We start from the raw sequence: 18,439 nt of genomic DNA, 5'->3' as shown, positions 1-18,439 counted from the left end.
CAAATACGGGGAATCAATTTGGACTGGTGGGCATATGCACAAATTCAAGCAAGATATCCAAAAGATAAAGCCAATTGGGGGGGGGGTCACTTCACCACAAGAGTTTGATAAGGCCCTCCTGGAAGGTGATAAGAAATGTATCACTAAGGTATACAACCTCCTCCTGTCCCAATTTGTAGCTGAGGAAATAGTTAAAGACTCGATGATAGCCTGGGGGAGGAATTTCAGATATTCATTAGATCTGGAAAAATGGCAACAAATATGGAATAGAAATGCAAAAACGATGATGGCAGTGTCTTTCAAAGAAAATATATTTAAAATGTTATATAGATGGCATATACCACCAGCAAGAATTGCAAAGATGTTCCCTGGAACCTCAGCAGAATGTTGGAAATGTGGGTCAGCCAGGGGTACATTTTACCACCAATGGTGGACATGTCTACAAGCCCAAAATTATTGGAGTAAGATAAAAGTTTGGCTCATGGAGATTACAGGAGTCAGCTTTCAACTGAGACCAGAGGTCTACTTGCTAGGAATAAACCCTGGGGGCATGAGGAAAGCAGACTGGTACCTTTTCATACACATTACCACTGCGGCTAGAATTGCATATGCACAACTTTGGAAAGGGAAGGAAGTACCATGAGATCAGATGATTATCAACAAAATTTTGTGGTGTGCAGAATGTGATAGATTAACATATATACTTAAAGATAGACAAGAATCAACTTTCAATCAAAGCTGGGATAAATGGTACCAATGGATAGAAGTAAAAATGTCAAGAGGTAGATGTTAGGGAAGCATGTAGCATAGATATGTAAATAGCAAGCTAAATATAAATAAGGGAATATTAGTTATAAGAAGATTAACAAATGCAAGATGCAGTATGATAAACCAAACTGAAGCTGTAATATGATGATATGTAATGTTATTTAGAAACTGTATATATATGGGGGTTGAATCATCCTCAGTCATATGTATGTGATTGTGTTTCATTATAGTCTTTATTCTGTTTTTTGTTTCTAATTTATAATAATTTTTTTTTTAAAAAAAAGAGCTTCTAGCAGAGAATATTTGGGATTTCGGGGATGACACTTCATTCCCTCTCCCACTTCGCAAGGACGTCATCGCCGGAAGTCTGCAGCTGAAAGATTTAGGTATAATATCCACTTTCAAAATTTTATTTGCAAGATTTTTTAGATATCCATATCATATCAATCCTTGAAAAAAATTTATGTCTTTCAGAAAAGAAGGTATATTCTCTGGCTTTTCCATTTTTGTATCTCCATGACTCTATTAATACTAGATTGTCCATCATCTCAAAGAAAGTTTTGGATAATTTACCCTTTGAGGATGTTTTATTCAAAGCTGGTGTAGTCACTCCATTCCAATCCCCAACATGAGCCAGTTTCCATACGAGAAAGGCAGTAACTGGTCCAATAAATATAATCATTTGCCCTATACACGCCCACCACTATTGATTTTATTCCATTAAGTTCAATTTCACTACTACAAATCTGCCATATTCGTCTGTTATAAGTAGCTTGTGTTTAAAATGGGATTTTATATATAAAACAACTCTATTAGTCTTTTTTACACCAGCTGATATAAATTCATCCCCTAGTCATTTATTTATCAAATATTTCTTATCTTGTTTTTTAATATGTATTTCTTGGAGACAGACAATATCAATATTAAGTGTCTTCAAATAATGAAATATATTTTTGCACTTAGATGGGGCATTTGCTCTATTAATATTCCACATGATAATCTCCATCTTTAACCACCATAATAGATTCCTATACAACTATCTTGGCCACATCTTCTTTCTTTTTCTCTCTGCAATGTGATCTTCTTCAACGCCATCTTTTGGGACTTGCTCAACCACTAACTTTTTTTCTATACCCATTTCTCCACCTGGATCTGGAATTAATTTATATCTGATCAAAAAGTCCTTAGCTTTCTCTATGGAATTCAACCTAAATCTTTGCTCATGTTAAGTATCACCCCTTCCAATTTATCCCAATGGAATAATTTTTTTCTCTGCTTCAGGATGTCAGTTAGGAAAGCATAAGCTTTCATTTTTCTCAAAATTCTGACTGGAATTTCCTTCAGAACAATAACATCTATATTCTCCATTTTCAGCCTGTGTTTAAAATGGCAATCCAGAACCCAATTCCTTGTTATTTTTCTTGCAAAGTGAACTATCCCTTGGTAACTTTCTCATGGCGGCAAATCTGAAGTTTATTATGTATGTCTTAACTAAATCCATTTCCATTTCATTTTCCTCTTCATTAATTAATTGACCCAAGGCCTTCACAATTTTAAATCTGATATCTTCTCCTGGTTGTTCAGGTATTCCACGAAATAATTGAAATTTTTTAATCCGAGCTTCCAGATTTGTTATCTCATCCAATTCAGCTTCACAGAAAGAGTTTGTTTTCTCCAATCCATGCTCCATACAATCTGCTTTGGCTTTCACCTGTTTCATATCTCCTTTCAGACATTAGCTTTCTTCCCAGAGTTCCCTTGCCAGTAAATTGAACTTAACTTCCCGCTTTGCTCCAACATTTTGAATATGCTCTTGAGTTTTTGACATGTAGTCATCCAGAAATGGCTTTAAAAGTTCTATATTTCCTGATAATCATTCTAATCTGTCTTCTTTCTCATTGTCATCCTTATGGGTTTAAAATTTAAAAAACTAGGTTTTAAAAATTAAAAGTTTCAAAATTATAGACTTGGAATCTCTGTTACACTGGATTTGATAAGACTAAAAGTGTTCTTTAAAAGAGTTAGCAATACTATAGTCTTTTGGCTCCCTCTTGTGGTGAAGTAGTCCTATTATATGAAAAGGCCTCAAAAAAGTTTTTTCCAGAGCTTTACCACAGATGACCACAAATGACCAATCTGAAGCTGTTAAAAATGAAACTATTCACACACACCCTTGTAGCAGTATCCATACTTCATGCAAAGAGTTCTTGTTTAAGCTCTGAAAACCTTAGAAAGCATTCTAAACCTTGAACTGTGGAGAGTCTGTAGGGGAGCTAAAAGCTCCCCTGCCTTCCAAGGTGTATTTTGAAGCATGCTGTCTGACCTGGTCCTCACATAATGCCTCTGGAAATATTTGTGCACCATATTTCTGCCATACCAGAGAAAGGCATGCCAGCCTAACTGTAAGTTGTGCCCTTCTAGTAATAATAGTCTTCTGTTATTCAAGTTTACCCAATCTTTTAGCCAGGTGAGAGCTGCAGCCTGGTAGTATAATTCCCAGTCTGGGAACCCAAAACCTCCATTATTTCTAGAATCCTGTAATGCTTTCAATTTTATTCTCAATTTTTTCCCTTGCCAAATATATTGCAGAGTCGTTTATTTAGTTCATCAAAAAATTTCTTTTCCAATTTTACTGGTATGGTTTGAAATAAAAAGAGTAGTTTTGGTAGTATGTTCATTTTCACCACTGCAATTCTCCCTATCATTGATAACTGTACATTTTTCCACCTTTCCAAATCTATTTTAATTTGTTGTATCAGCTTTGTATAGTTGTCCTCTTTGATTGTCCCACACCTAGCTGTTAAAAAAATACTAAGGTATTTAACCTTTTTTTCTATCTGTAGGTCAATTTTCTCTGTCAATTCCTTTTTCTGTTTTTTGGTGAGATTTTTAACTAATATCTTGGTTTTGTCTTTATTTATTTTCATCCCTGCCACCTCTCCATATTCCTCAATTTTCTTTATCAATTTAGGGCCAATTTCTATAGGTTTTTCTACCATGTTTTCTCCAAAATAAGACCCTGTCTTACATTTTTTTGAAGCCTGAAATAAGCGCTTGGCCTTATTGCCATGCGCTCAAAAGCCCAATTTGGCTTATTATCAGGGGATGTCTTATTTTGGGGGAAACAGGTTAATATAAACACTAAGTCATCAGCGAAAGCTTGGAGTTTATACTTTTCATTTCTAATTTCCATTCCTTTTATTTCTATATCTTGTCTTATGTTCCTCGTCAATACCTCTAATGTTAAAATGAATAATAATGGGGAGAGGGGACAACATTGCCTTGTTCCTTTTTGTATACTAAAGCTTTGTTACTTCTCCATTAACCAATACTTTTGCGTTCTGTTGAGTGTAAATTTCTTTAATCGTATTCCTAAATTTTCCACCACATTCCATAAAATTTAATTGTTGCAACATAAATTGCCAGTTTATATTGTCAAACGCTTTCTACGCATCCAGGAATATTAACGCTAGTTGCTTTCATAATGTATTTTGTAATATTCTAGTACATCCATGATTATTCTAACATTATTTTTGATTTGTCTTTTGGGTAAAAACCTGTTCTGATCTGGATGAATGAAATCATTTAAAAAGCTTTTTAATCTTTCCGCAATTATTGATGCGAAGATTTTATAGTCTGCATTTAGTAACGAAATCAGTCTGTAGTTTTTAATTTGAGTTATATCTGAATCTTCTTTGGGGAATCAAGCCTCTTTCCATGTGTTCAGAATTTTAGCTTCCATTAACACTTCTGTTAACACTATATTGTATACTTCTAGCATTGACAGACTCAGGGTGTCTTCTAATTCTTTATATATTTCTACTGGTAGACCATCTGGTCCCGGGGTTTTATTGTTTTTTTGTTTTTTTGTTTTTGTTCATTAACTCTGCCATTGTTATTCTTTCCTCCAGCCTATTCTTAATCATTTCTGAAATTTTCAGCAAATTGGCTTTCTCCAGATATTGTATTAGTCTCTCCTCTTCTATTTTATCAGCTTTGTATAATTTCTCATAAAAATCATGAACTATATGTCTTTTCTTTTCAAATTGGCTATGTAATATGCCTTCCTCATCCTATAGTTTTATTATCTAATTCTTCTTTTTTTTCTTTCTTCAATCTATAGGCTAACCACCTTCCTGGTTTATTGGCATTTTCAAAGAAATTTTGTTTTGTTCTTTTTATTTGTTGTGCCAGTTCCTCCTTTCCTATAAGATTTAGTTTGTGATTAATCAGCTCCATTCTATTTCTTAAATCTATTCTTTGTGGCTCTTTTTGTGATTTTAATTCAAGTTCTTTATATTCTTCTTCTAGGGTCTTTTGATTTTGTTTCTTTTTCTTCTTTTTCTTCTTTTTGCCATATAGTTTATAGCTAATCCTCTTATAACTGCTTTGGCAGTATCCCACACATTCTGTAACATAGTCTCTTCCTTTCTATTTTCTTTAAAAAAGAACCCCAATTCTCTTTCCATCATCTGAATGAATTTCTTCTCTTTTATTATCGATTGGTTTAAAGTCCACCTTGTTCTCTTCCTTTGACCCTTTCAACTAATTTTTATTGGGTTATGGTCTGCCCATAAATTTGGTTCAATTTTAATCTCTTGTACATTTTCACATAATTCTGAATTCATCCAAATCATATATATTCTAGACCATGATTTATGCATATTGGAATAGAATGTATATTGTTTTTCCCCTGGATTCATTTCTCTCCATGTGTTTAGAATAGATAATTCTTCTATCATTTTAATCAATGTTTCTGGTAAAGTCCTTCTATTTTTTTATTAATTTTACTACTTCTGTAGTCCATTTCATTACTGACAATTGTGTTGAAATCTCCCAAGATACAAATATTTTCATATTTTATTTCTAAAATATTTTTATGAAGTTGCTTATAAAACTTCTCTTGCCAGTATTTTGTGCATAAATAACAACTGTAAGGGTTTGCTTTTGATACAGAGTCACCTCCAACATCAAAATTCTCCCTAAAGAAGGGACTTTTTGCCATCTATGGTGGACATGTGATAAAGCAAAAAAATAAATAAAATTGGAATAGGATTCATATTTTAATACAGAAAATTTTGAAAATGAGATAAAGATGAAACCAGAATATTTCCTTTTGGGTCTAATGGAAAAAGACCTGGAAATTTTTTTGGGGAACATTGTTACTATATATATATTGACAGCAGCAAGACTATTGTATGCACAAAAAGGGAAGGACACTTCAATTCCTAACATGGAGTAATGCTTGCAGAAGTTGATGGAGTTGGCCGAAATGGCAAAATTGACTGTTTTGATTAAAGAAAAGAATATAAGTAATTTTATTTCTACATGGAGACTGCTTCTGAACTTGTGCTTGAAGTGGAAAAGAATGAAACTTTGATTTTGAGTTTTACCAATTAGATTGATAGATCTTTATAGAAATGGCTTGTTCATATTATTATGAAAAAAGAAAAAGTTGTGATTTGATGTTAATGCCTTATTTTACTGCAATAGACAGTTGGAAGTCAATGTTTGTTTTTCTTTTTTTTCTTATCCTCCCTCACTTCTCTTCCCCCTCTTCTTCCCCACCATTTTCCTATTTACTTTCCTATTTTGTATCTTATTTTATTTTATAACCTAATAAAAATGTTAAACTATGAGAAATACTAGATGAATGAGATTGCCTAAATCTGCTGTACTAATTTTTAATTTTACATATGTCACAGCCATGTTCAAATGCATAATATGAAAATGCTTCTCAAGTATGTCAGAATTTGTTGCAGCACACACAAGTAGACTATTTTTTTTTTTAATTTGATTTATATGCCGTCCTTCTCCGGAGACTCAGGGCAGCTTACAATGCATTAAGCAATAGGCAATATTATTAAGCAGGATTCAAAAAGTCTTTATATACATAACAACACACACGGCATACAATACCCTTGTAGGTTTTTCCACATTGTAGAGAAAGAAATAGCAAGTAGAAACACAGCACAAAATGGAGAAGGCAAAATGGAAAAGGGAGAAGCTAGTGCCTTCAAGTTTATATACAGAACAGTTAAGCCACGCCCAGGCTCCAAACTGTCTCTTATGGCCCCATACAACAAATACTATGTTTCAGTTACCAAACAGTCCCCCATTGGCTGACCTGTTGCTATGCCCTATTCCAGTTCATGAATATACTGACAATGTATTATAACAAAGAAGACTATCTACTTTTTAAAACAAATAAGAATTTCTTTCTATGTAACTTTTCATTTTAAGAACTATTAATCTTCACCACTTTTTCAAGCACCTTATCAAACAAATGCTGATTATTAAAAACGTCAAGTTTAGTATTTCTCTAAGAAGAAGCAGTAGCCACATTAGAGCTTATATAAAGATAGTGGAGATACTTCCATATTCAATAATGGGCCAACATGGGAAATATTTTCCTCCAATAAACTATACTGGTCAACTGTCAAAAGAGCATCTTTCTATAAGAGTCATCAATACCTTCTCATTGCAGTTTCTTATACACTTCTGTAATATTATTTTGTACCTCAGTAGAATTAAAACCTAACATTACCTAAATATAAACATTCTTTTTTTTATAAATGCATGAGTCTGTAGAGATTCTCAGTCATCCAGGTCATGGTTGTCCCAAAGCAGGGGTGAAATGCTCCCGGCTCGGACCGGATCACCCGATCCGGTAGCGATGGAGGCGGGTGGTTCAGAGAACCGGTAGCAAAAATCCCTGCCCCCCCCCCATGCCCAGCTGAGCTGCACAACCATCAGAGACTTTTTTTTTACTTTTAAAAGTATTTTTTCTACAACCTCTTTGGTCAAAAAATGCTTTTAAAAGTAAAAAAAAAAAAAAGCCTCTGATGATCGTGCGGCTCAGCTGGGATCATCAAAAGCTTTTAAAAGAAAAAAAACCCTTTTTTTCTTTTAAATGCCTCTGACGATCCCAGCTGAGTTAAAGCCTCTGCTGATCAGGCAACTGAGCTGGGATCGTCAGAGCCTTTTGAAAGCATTTTTTACAACCTCTTTGCCGAAGAGGTTGTAGAAAAAATGGTTTTAAAAGTGAAAAAAAAATTGGCCACGCCCACCCAATCACATTACCCCTCCACCAAACCATGCCCACAGAACCAGTAGTAACAAATTTTAGACTTCACCACTGTCCCAAAGGTGCTTTTTCACATGTAGGTTGTCTGCAAGGAATATAAAAAAGCACCTTTGGGACAACCATGACCTGGATGACTGAGAATCTCTACAGACATTTAGCTATACAATTTGGGATGAACACCCTTTGAATGGTGTGGGAGTAGGAATGGATTTCCAGGGGGAAAAAATTGCAGACTACAGGAACCAGAAGCACTACTCAGGTGACCCCGAGATAAACCTCCAAGTGCTTCAACGATTCTCTAAAAGGATGCAAATTATCAGCTGTCTACAAGGAATATAAATCCTTCCATTTCCCACTATCCTGTCAGAGCTGAAGAAGCTTCTTGGATGAGAAGTGAAATGTCTTCAAAGAAAAAACAAGAAAGTCCAGTTGCCTCCTGAAAAAGCACCTTTGGGACTTATAAACGCATGGTTTTTGAAATCCCAACTTCAGCCAATGTCACTTTAAAAATTCTGTTGAGAGAGGCTACTTGAAAATGTAAATTGAACAAAATAAACTTTATGTTTACATTTCTAAGTAGTAATCATAATTAGGTATTTTAGGACTGATGAATTGTCCTACATCTGGAGTGCAACAAACACTATTTTGAATAGCTACAAATTTCAGCAGAGCATTGAAGAATCTTTTGGATTCCATGAGGATCTATTCTAACAGACGTTTAAAAACTTACAGAATTAGTAGTCAAGTGATACAAACTTGCTCCAAATATTTATGACAAAATACAATTCTGGGTTACACTGGGAAGAATGGAAGAAAATAACAGTCTGGGAATTAATTCTTATACGATAAGAAGAAAGAATGGAAGGGAAGATAATTTTGTTTGAAATAAAATTAAATTCTAAAAAATCTTGGCAATATATTTTAAAGAAATGCTAACTAACAAAAAATAAATAGATTACTTGATCAACTTTTTCAAATAAGCTACAAATAATGTATAATTGAAACTTAAAAGTAGAATTGGAGACAAATCAAACAATTCTATTTGATATACTACCTTTAATTCTTCAACAGCTTTCTGCAGTTCATCTGGTGTTTTGTATTCAAAATCCCTCTGCAGATATTCATCTTCTGCTTGTGAAATCCACTCATGCATTTCTGACAAATCCTTTCGTAGACTTACAATCTTATCCAAACTATTCTTCAATGCTGCTTTCTTATCATAGGCCTTGCATCAATAATAATAAAAAAGAGTTATTTTTTCTCTCAAAAAAGAGATAAAACTCTACTTTGGAACCCAATGAATAACTGGAGTATGAGTCTTACAGTTAAAATAAATTAAAAATCCTGAAATGTTTAGAACACATTTATATTTCAAATATTGTCATATGTATACATAAACTCTTGACAAGTTTCTGGAAGAAAAATGCATATAAGAGTAACAAGTTACTTTTTTACACAAAAGAAAATATAAACTCTTCTTCTAGCCTATTTCTATGCCTACATAGTAGAAAAAGGTATGGAATATTCAAGAACCCATGTTCTGCATTCATTTCTTATTTTGTTTGAGAATATCATTTCCATATATTTATAAATGATGCCACAAAGATGACAGGTAAATGCAGTCACATTGTGGAAAAACTATGAATTGTGTCTTTTCATATAGTACAACATATAGTAGACATTATTTCTCCAGTCTGTAATTTCTAATTAAACAATATTAAAATATCTAAAAGTTTACTATCAAATTTTATGCCGTAGCATTGCCTATTCCAGATTAATTTTGTTTTCATTTACTATTACTCTTTTGAGAAAATAAAGCTTTTCTCAGAGAGATACATAAAAAATTAATATGCTATAATTTGGAGCTCCAAATTATTTATAACTGAAGTTTTAGTTCTAGATGGATAACAGAATTATAATGGCACATATGTTAGTTTTCTATACTTATAACATTAAAATATTTTGAGCTAAGTGAAAGCTAATGGAGATATAAAAATTAATTATTTCTTGCTATATATTATTATTCAAAATGTTTTATGTATATCAGTATTTTCCAACCTCTGGTCTTTCAAAGTGTTGTACTCTGGAAGGAATTATTTAATTATTTGTTTATCACATTTATCTATTTAGCATGCATTTATATACAGTAGAGTTATTAAAGATTTATTATTCTGAATGATATATTCTGACTCTAGTTTTCACATTTGTGTACCAAGCAGAGAAAATTATATTAAATAGCACTCTGGAATTTAAATAAATTAATGCTACATATCCTAATAGAATACCTGTTGGCAAATATTATCCCATTCAGCATTCAGTGCTTTAAGATCATTCTGTAATTTCAAAGAAAACTCTGACTCTGCTTCCTTCTTCATTTTTTGTCCAATCTCATTAACACTATTTAAATTGGGCTGGATTGTCTGGATGTCATTCACCAAAGCCTGATAGGGAAAATATATCAATGTATAACAAATCTCCAGGATGTCTGATATGTGACATGATTCAATAAATAAAACATAAAATGTGTATGGCATATTGAATAATTATATAAACAGAAATGCAATATATAAATTTAATGAAAAATTGAAAATGGATATATTAATACATACTTTTTCTGAATTGTCCACACAAACTGACAATTTTAAGTACAATTTCACTACAATTCTACTATATAGAAACCCATAATTTAAAGAAAAGTACTCAATTTTATTGCTTGTATATGCAATTTTAACCATATATCTTGAAAAAAAAACAAAAAACATACTGAGATTAAGATCATTTAAAATAGTGATAAAAATGAAAAAAAAAAACCGTGTACAATAATCCAGTAGAAGCCATAGCTGCACAGATATCTCCAGTGGTGGGCTGCAACCGTTTTAACAACCGGTTCTGATGCGCTTGCGCACAGCGATCAAAATATAGCAATTTTAAGCTCAGCTGCTTACCTTCTAAGGCAGCCCCAGTAAGTAGAACAGCGGAGGCGTGGAAATCAGCTGAGCCAGAAAGTAGGAAATATAGGACAGGATAGGGCAGGGGTGGGTGAGTGGGGCCAGATGATCATCGGAACTACCAGTTCGCCCAAACTAGTCTGAACCAGCTGAATCCCACCCCTGGATATCTCACATACTTTTCCTAAACAGACATATAAACCTACATATACAAAATGAAAGTAACTGTATTTGTACAACAGTTATGCTCATAATATTTACATCCATGAAATAGAGCATAAAATGGAAACTTACTGTACACTGTTCTAATTGTTTCTCTAGTGTTTCTGAATTTCCAAGTGCTGGCCAGTCTTCATTTAGAAAAATATCCACTTCAGCCATCCATTTTTTCAGGGTTTTTGTGTCATTCTGGTTTTGAAAAGAGAGCATTGCACTGCATGAAAGTATGCCATTGTGACTAAATCAGAGGATAATTTCAAAAATATATCAAAAATATCTTTAAAAATAATAAAAATAAAAATAAAAGAAATATATTAATCAAGTATATAAGTGTCGTATCAAAAAATAACTTCTTACTTAGTTTTTAAAATAAACTTCAGTGTATGTGTCTAAGCAAATAAAAACACACAGACACACATGTAATATATTATAGTTTATCAATAGCATAGCAACCTTCAAAAGTATTTTAGTAAACTTGCTTTTTTGCCATTCTACAAATTAGGCAAATAAAAACAAGAAAACACTCATTTTGCCTCAGACTGAAGTCTCTTGGCAATATTATCTAATAAAATTTAGTCCACAAAAAACAACTTCAACCAACCTGGAACTGCTTCAACTTTGTTATCTGTTCCTCAAGTTTCTGACAATTTTCCACCAGCTGAGTTGATAACTTCTTCCAACGATTAAGGATTACCTCAATTTCTGACCAGTACTGCTGACTGACCCCTGCAGGAGCTCTCTTAGACATCTCTTGTACAGTTGTGCTTAAATAATTGATTCCATTTTGCTGTTCTTGCAGAGAACTTTGTAAGCCCTGTGATATGTGAAATTATCAGTTTCTAGCTTTTATCAACTCAGATTGAGAATGATCTTACAGGATCTAGCACTCAAGAGTGTATGTTTGAAATAACATTTATAAATAACTCACTGCTTTTACATTACATCTCAGTGTTGACATGCAACACAGTATTTCTCTGTTTACCTTTAGCTCCCTGAGCCTTTTCTCCATCGTTTCTAAATCTGTGACAGTAACTTGTGGGATGGAGAGCTTTGTTTCTGATTGTTGTATCCACAAGAGAACTGTGTTCATAATTTCTTTATACCGTACAGATGGCAAAATATCAAAAGCTGCAAAAGAGGTGAGAAAAGCAAAGAAATCCTGCTTTATTTAATTCAGCAATTCTATTCTATTTGAATAAAAACAAATTAACACCCCTCTTTTAAGAGATGTACAATGAACAATACAGGGGTGGGTTCTAAATTTTTTTACTGCCGGTTCTGTGGGCATGGCTTATTTTGTGGGGGTGGCTTGGAGGTCATGTGACTAGGTGGGCGTGGCTAGCTAGTCATGTGACCTGGTGGCCATGACTATGTGTATAGGGACTACTCAGAGGACTGAAAAAAGTCATTTCTGACCGGTCCTTGCACTTTTGACTGGTCCTCAAACTTATGACCATCCTCACATTTATGCCCGTGCAGCATTCTTTTTTTTTATTGAAAAAGTTTTTCAAATACAAATTTTCCCCCCTTTCCCCCCCTCCTCCCTAACCCCCTCCCCCTCCCCTCCCCCTGTGACTTCTTCATAATAAAACCCAAATTCATAACAGATTATATAATACTTTACCATCCCCTCACTCCATCCCCATATGCTGACCCTTTCTTTCTAATAAGATTATCATATCCCCCTTATACTATACATTTCAAAATGACATTCTACAATAACATTATATAATAACTCCTAATTTAGCATAATAATAAGTCAATTCTTTTATGTATATTAATCTAACATTTCAAAACAACCTTCCACTATAAAACTATATAATAAATCTTAATTTAACATTTATTCAGTTTTAAACTAAACAATCAATAAACTAACCTGTCTCCACCCACTTTCCTACAAGACTACCATACTTAATAATTCTTAATATCTTTATTCTTCTGCCCACTCCACTAAAAAATATTCCCTTATGTAAATAAAATCCTCTTAAAAAGACTTTAAGCTTGTAATCCATATAATATCTTCTGTAATGTCTTTCAGATGGATTATAAACTCCATCACCCATGTTAGGGTAACATCACATCCTAATTCCAACAGTATATTCGGTATCTTCAATTACCATCTGCCCCCATCAATAGCAAATATCTTCATAATAATAATAAAAAAACAACAACAACCACCCGAGTGACTTTATATTTGTATTCCATATGGTGTCTGTAGAGGTGTCTTTTATCCAAATTATTAATTCCAACCACTGTAATAGGGTAACAACCAGATCTTCTGTGTGCCCCAATCCCATAACTCTCTTGCCTTGTAACTCTGCATAAACGTAGTATATTTATCAAAGAATCCAAAAAAAGATAGTTCCAATCCATTCAGTTTAAGGCCCTTTTCACATCCCAAAAGTACTGCACTGCAGAGGTCTGTCACTCTCCTCAGGATAATATAAACCAATACTTTGCCGATTATCTTTTCATATATTCAATCATCTCTTAAATAACTGGCATTACACTGTTGTTTAGTTTAAAAGTTTTTGTTTTTGTGAGACCTGCTTCTTCTTTTCTTGACTTTTTGTGGGTTGGATCTCCATCCTGAATTCCTTTCTGTAAATTGTATATCAACTATTTGGCTTTCATGCTGATCTATAACTTGATCTTGTTGGTTTTGCTTTTGTGGCTTAAATCTCCATTCTGGTTCTATAAATTGTTTATCATCTGATTGATTTCCATGCTGGTTTGTGACTTGATAAGTCGTTACATTAGAATCCAGAGCCGCCTCTCTTGTATTAAATAGTCCAGCTGAGACCTCTGAAGGAGAATCCAAAAGCAGCTCATCTGTAGAGACCTCTGTAACTTGTTGTTTCTTCATTACTTCCACCTCTTTCTGCTTTTCTTGAGTTTCTATCTCTTGTTGATTTTGCTTTTTGAGGACCTTGTAGTAAAATTCTTCCGCTTTTTCAACAGTATTTAGCTGATATCTTTCTCCTTGATATCTCAATATTATACCAACTGGAACATCCCACCTGAATGAAATATTTTGTTTTTTTAGCCCAGTCACCAAAAGTCCAAATTTCTTTCTATCTTTTAACATCTTAGGCAGCAATTCTTTATATATCCAGATCTTTCTTCCATACAATTGTGGAGTAGAATTAAAGGATTTTTGCACAATATCATTTCTTATTTCTTTATCTGTGAAGTAAATCACCACATCTCTAGGCAGTTGCCTTTGCTTTGCAATCCAAGAATTTACTCTATAGGCCTTGTCAATCTTACAAGATACCTCCTCAGGATGAACCTTTAAAATCCCAGGAAGAACTTGAGCAGATATTTTTCTTAGATCATCTCTATTATTTTCCTGTAATCCTCTCATTCTGACCGCAAATTCTGTGAGCCTGTATTGCATCATTACAACTTCTTTTTCAATCCCTTGCTTTATATCTTCTGCATTGTAAGTCTCGTGACCAGCTTCCTTTTTAGACTTTATTTCTAAACTATTGTCTTGAATATTTATCAAATCATTTTCAATTCTTTGTATTTTATTGTCCAAATTATAAATCTTATCATCAACTTCCTCAATTTTAGACTCTAATAATTTGATATTTGTATCCATCTTTATGACAACTTCTGAAAAAGCATTAGTCACTGTTACAATCTTTCGTTGCAGATTATCATACTTTAGTTGTATCATTTTTTTAATTTCCTGCCTTAATTTTTCAAATTTCTGGTTCACAGTCTCATGATATTTTGCCATTTCCTCCTGAAGAAATTCTTTTAAATTAAAACCATTCTGCAGAGTCTGTAGGCTCAGAGCTTGTTCAGATAATTGTGGGCGGGGGAGCAACCCCCTCCACTGCTTGTTTGTCAAGCTTTATTAGTTTTAACGCCATCCTGCCACACAAAAAAGCTCTTTTTTTTTTTAAGAAAACTTTTCCCCAAACAAGATCAAATACAGATCTCCAAGAAAAAAGAAACTTAAAATGGATATTTTCCTTCTAGTCTAGCCGGCACTGTATATTTCGCTACTGTGTAGCTTATTATGGAAGGACTTTCACTTTCGGCTTTCTTCTCAAGCCTCAGCAGTCGCCATTTTAAACTTATATTTTCCGTTCAATTAGAAACACTTGTAAAATCATTAAAAATACTTGCGGTTTAGGGTCCCAGGTACAAGTCTCGCTCTCTTTAACTAAACCATCTGTTATTTTATTAGTTGGTCCGGTCTCGGCGCCTAGCTCTGCAAAAAGGCAGAGTCCTCCCGAAGCCTGGAGCAGGGGCGAGCGAAAATAGGGAGCCCCGCTCTGCTCGTCCCCAAGAGTAAAAAAAAAGCTCTGGGGACTTCGCAGAGGGCTCTACCTGCCCTCGCCTGCTCTGGCTCGCATTTCCATCAGGAAATGGAGTTTTTCGAGCCGCCTTTCAGATGTAAAGGCGGCTCTTTACAGGCAACGGGGCTGGCGGTCACGGAGGACCGTCTGGTGGCCCCCGTGCAGCATTCTTAATAACCATGTCACTCATTTCACAACTGCTTCTCTTCACCATGGTGACAAGATAGGGCAAAAAACGTAAAATGTTAGGGCAGTTGTAAGTTCGAGGACTGGTCAAAAGTGCGAGGACCAGTCAAAAATAACTTTTTCAGCCTTCTGAGTAGTCCATATGCACAAAAGGATTCAATTATTTCTTCAAAGTGCTGATGATTGCACCCTGGCTGGAAGAACTCCAACAGGGAAGTATTTCCTTCCAACAGCAGTGTAAAAAGCTTAAAACAACCCTTCCCCTTTAAGAAAGTCAAGCAAAAAAATAGCCTCCGGAACCGGAAGTGACAGTAAGTCACTTTGGTAGTACAGTGGTCTAAGGCACCCTGTTATTAAGCTGGTTATTAAGACCAGCTGCCTGCAATTACTGCAGGTTTGAATCTCGCCAAGGCTCAAGGTTGACTCAGCCTTCCATCCTTTCTAAGGTAGGTAAATTGAGGACCCAGTTGTGGGGGCAATAAGATGACTTTGTATAAATATACAAAAGAATGAAGGCTATTGCTTAGCGCATTGTAAGCCACCCTGAGTCTCCGGAGAAGGGCAGCATATAAATCTAAATTAAAAATAAATAAATAAATAAATAAAAAGTCTAGGCATACTGCTGGAGATGCAGTTTCTGTAATAAAGATTAGGCCAGGAAACAACACCAATTGTTGTAATTAATCCTTACAGGATTAACCCTGTAAAGTGGAAAAAAACAAAAGGAGATTTCTTTTAACAACCGGTTCTCCGAACTGCTTAACTACTTAACTACTTAACAACCGGTTCTACCGAAGTAGAATCCCACCACTGGGTCTACCCATTTATTTTTGCAGGCACCGGTCTACTCATTTGTTTTCTTTTAACACGGATCAGCTATAGGGCGGCCCTTTGAAGCCCCGCGGCAAGAGTTTAAACAGTTTTTTTCCCTCTAGCCATCAGTTGGGACTCAGGAAGCAGCAATAGATTGGGGGTGGGGCCAAATAAAAGGTAAGAATAACGCGGGGGGTGGGGGGCCAGAACCGGTTCGGTGATGTCATATCATCAACGCTACCGGCTCCGCCGAACCGGGCCGAACCGGGAGGAACCCACCACTGGAACAATAGCTCTCCAATAACCTCTAAAAAGAGAGGAAAAGCAGTTTGTCTATAGCCAATTCCACTCAGCAAAGTAAATTAAGCATAGGGTAATTCAGATCCAGTCTGTCTCCTTTTTCTTCTTACTATGCAGTTTTCCAGTCATACATTTGCAGTTTATTTAATGTTTATTTAAATAATAAAGTTTTTATTTAATAAAAACTGAGGGCTTTTTACCTAAGGGTCATTATCCTACTGCCAATAATGTCAAGCTTATTATTAAATGTCAGTCTTTCTGACACCTAATTTCAAGAGGAAAGAAGAAATAATCTCCAGCCCAATTTCTGCTAGCTTCAGGAATACATCCATAGGGGGCCTGCTTTACCCAAGCACTAAATAATTATAAATATTAGAAAAACTTTAGCACTGGGCTAAACATTGGTTTCATGCAAGACATTCCTTATATTTTCCATCTGTTTCATTATATTTTTTCCCATTTAAGTTATTTCTGTCCTGTTTCATTTTTTTCCTCTATAGTTTAACTTTCATGTTAATTCTTGTTTTAATTATCACATGTTTGTGATAATAAAATGTGATTCTTAACATTTCTTTCTTTCTCTAATTGATGAAACTTCAAAGTTTAGTTCCTTAAAATAGTCCTCCATGCATAAGAATTGCATTGATATAAATAGGTGGTAGATATGGCTTTCTATTACCTTCAGTTTTACATCTGATACAAACAGACACATTATCATCTCATCACTAGCATATTTTATTGCAACAATCTGTTAGGATAAACAACCAAAAACTTATGGAATTTTTATGAAATACTGTTGCTGTGGAGACAGAAAAGGTAAATATTAAAGTCCTGACTCAATCAAAGTAATATAGATGTTAAAATCCCATTATTTAATGAAAAGTATACTCCAAATTCTTAATCTGAGGATCATGGACCCTTTGGAGTTCCATCAATAGAGTTCAATGGGTCTGTTGAGGAACTTTTTTTTCACTAATCTCTAATTGAAATGTAGCTTTTAATTCAATATTGAACATTGGGTAAGTAATTTATAACATATAGATTATGTTATAAGATTGCTAGATTAAATATTTGTTAACTTTAATAAATCTCACTACCTAAAATTATATGGATTAATAAAGAAGCACATATATTGCTCTATTTCAATAATAGTTAATATTACAGTGTTTCCCCAAAAATAAGACCCGGTAGCTAGGCCTTATTTAATTCCCCCCTCCATATTCTGGTATGAGGTGGGGAGGTGAGCTGCCCCCTGTGCCCCACACTGGCTTACCGAAGGGTCGCAGCAGGCCATCCCATCCACACATATAGTTGCCTCATGGGGGTTGCTCCAGCCACCGCCTCCAGCAAGCGTGGCCACTTCTACAGCCGATTGTGGCTGCAAAAACAGGAGGCCGAGCAATGTGACCCATGTGCCAGCTTACTGAAGGATACCATAGCAGGTGTTGTGGTCCGCCAGCAGCCTGCAGAGCTGGCAGCAGAGTCAGACAGCAATGAGGCTGAGGAAGAACATGGGCCAGTTCTGGAGGCTGGGGAAGGCCCAGATCAGGGCTCTGTGTCAGAGGCAGAGATGGGGCCAGGGCCATCGGGGAGTGATGTATGGACTTCGGAGCCTCCAGAGGCTGACAATAGAGAGGCAGAGGAACAGGAGGAGCCTGTTCCTAGTGCATGTATGAGAAGAGCTGCCAGAAGGCAGGAGCAGCTAAAGCAGAGAGGATGACTCGGGAGTAGGGCAAAGAGATGATTGGCCCCTCCCATAAGGCTTTAAAGACCAGCAACGACTCTTGGCCTTTTTGCTGGAA

General features: G+C 35.0%; 1 protein-coding gene across 3 annotated transcripts in view; it reads right to left on the bottom strand.

The window, feature by feature from the left end:
- Positions 1-18,439, bottom strand: part of DMD (dystrophin) — a 2,041,544-nt gene that overhangs the window by 1,176,637 nt on the left and 846,468 nt on the right. For all 3 annotated transcript variants that reach the window (XM_087871305.1, XM_087871306.1, XM_087871307.1), the window contains 5 exons: positions 12,005-12,150; positions 11,624-11,836; positions 11,098-11,211; positions 10,141-10,296; positions 8,910-9,080 (listed from right to left, as the gene is read on the bottom strand). In XM_087871305.1, coding sequence (XP_087727431.1) covers positions 8,910-9,080; positions 10,141-10,296; positions 11,098-11,211; positions 11,624-11,836; positions 12,005-12,150 — 800 coding nt within the window. The remainder of the gene's footprint in view (positions 1-8,909; positions 9,081-10,140; positions 10,297-11,097; positions 11,212-11,623; positions 11,837-12,004; positions 12,151-18,439) is intronic.

Source organism: Pantherophis guttatus, chromosome 5 (genome assembly GCF_059756535.1).
Source record: "Pantherophis guttatus breed Tessera chromosome 5, ASM5975653v1, whole genome shotgun sequence".
Classification (NCBI taxonomy): Eukaryota; Metazoa; Chordata; class Lepidosauria; order Squamata; family Colubridae; genus Pantherophis; species Pantherophis guttatus.
The sequence above is the reverse complement of the archived record's forward strand: the minus strand, read 5'-3'. Positions and strand labels throughout refer to the sequence as shown.